We start from the raw sequence: 1,062 nt of genomic DNA, 5'->3' as shown, positions 1-1,062 counted from the left end.
GGGGAGGGACAGGGGCAGCAAGGGAGGGACAGGGGCAGCAGGGGAGGGACAGGGGCAGCAGGGGAGGGACAGGGGCAGCAGGGGAGGGACAGGGGCAGCAGGGGAGGGGGTTTGGGGCCCGGCTGTCCCGCTGAGCCCCTCCCGGGTGTGCTCTGAGCAGCCAGCCAGGCACTGCAGTACCCAGGTCCCTGCAGAGCGGTGCCCCAGCCCCTCCCAGGTGAGTCCCGGCGGGGCAGGCCCAGCCCGGAGCCCCCCGTGCCCCGTCCCACCTGCCCGTCCAGGGTGTCCAGCAGCCGCAGCAGCCGGGGGTCCCCGTGGATGGCCGGTGCCTCAGGGTGCCCGTGGGCGAGGCGGGCGAGGCGGGCGATGGCCATGCCCGCCAGGTTGCTGCTCAGTCTGTGCCCCCCGCACAGCTGCAGCAGCTCCTGGGGGTCGGTGGCTCCCTGGATCAGCTCCCGGAGCTGCTGCTCCGGCCCCTCCTCCCGCGGCTGCGCCTGGGGGGTCTCGGCCCACCGGGGGGGGCCGGTGCGCAGGGGGCGGGGGGCGGCCGTGGGGGGGGCCCTGCCCGGGCCGGGGGGGGCCCCGGGGGGCGGCCGGGGGAGCCCGGGGGGGCCCGGGAGCAGCAGGCGCCGGCAGCACCGGCGAACGAGGTGTGCGGCCATGGGGGCACCGCGGCCGTCAGAGCCACATCCCGGGGGGCTGCAGGGAAAGGGAGCGCTTGGAACTGCCCGGGGGGGGAACCGGCCCCCAGGCTCTCCCAGCGCTCCTCGGAGCCGCTCTGGGGGGTCTGGAACACTCCCAGCCCCTCCCCAGGGATGCGGCCCCACATTCCCAGTGCTCCCAGTATCCCCCCAGTAACCCTCCCTGAGCCCCCCTGCCCAGCCGCTGCCCGGGATATTCTCCACCGGAGCCTCCCCGGATCACACTCTCCCGGGGATATTTTCCCTCAGACCCTCACCCCCCCGGTCCCGGACACCCCCCGACCCGTCCCCTCCACCCGCCCGTGCCGAGCCCCCCCGGTCCCGGTTCCCCTCCTCCGTCCCCGGGTCCCGAGCACCCTCG

General features: G+C 76.6%; 1 protein-coding gene across 1 annotated transcript in view; it reads right to left on the bottom strand.

Moving 5' to 3' along the window:
- TBRG4 (transforming growth factor beta regulator 4) overlaps positions 1-554 on the bottom strand; it is a gene marked incomplete at its 5' end in the record, with an annotated part of 11,470 nt that extends 10,916 nt beyond the window's left edge. The window contains one exon of the mRNA XM_017836821.1: positions 270-554. Within this exon, the coding sequence (XP_017692310.1) occupies positions 270-554 (285 nt within the window). The remainder of the gene's footprint in view (positions 1-269) is intronic.
- Between the last annotated feature and the right edge of the window lie 508 nt (positions 555-1,062).

The sequence above is a fragment of the Lepidothrix coronata genome, unplaced genomic scaffold, assembly GCF_001604755.1.
Source record: "Lepidothrix coronata isolate B3197 unplaced genomic scaffold, Lepidothrix_coronata-1.0 Scaffold285, whole genome shotgun sequence".
Lineage (NCBI taxonomy): Eukaryota > Metazoa > Chordata > Aves > Passeriformes > Pipridae > Lepidothrix > Lepidothrix coronata.
The sequence above is the reverse complement of the archived record's forward strand: the minus strand, read 5'-3'. Positions and strand labels throughout refer to the sequence as shown.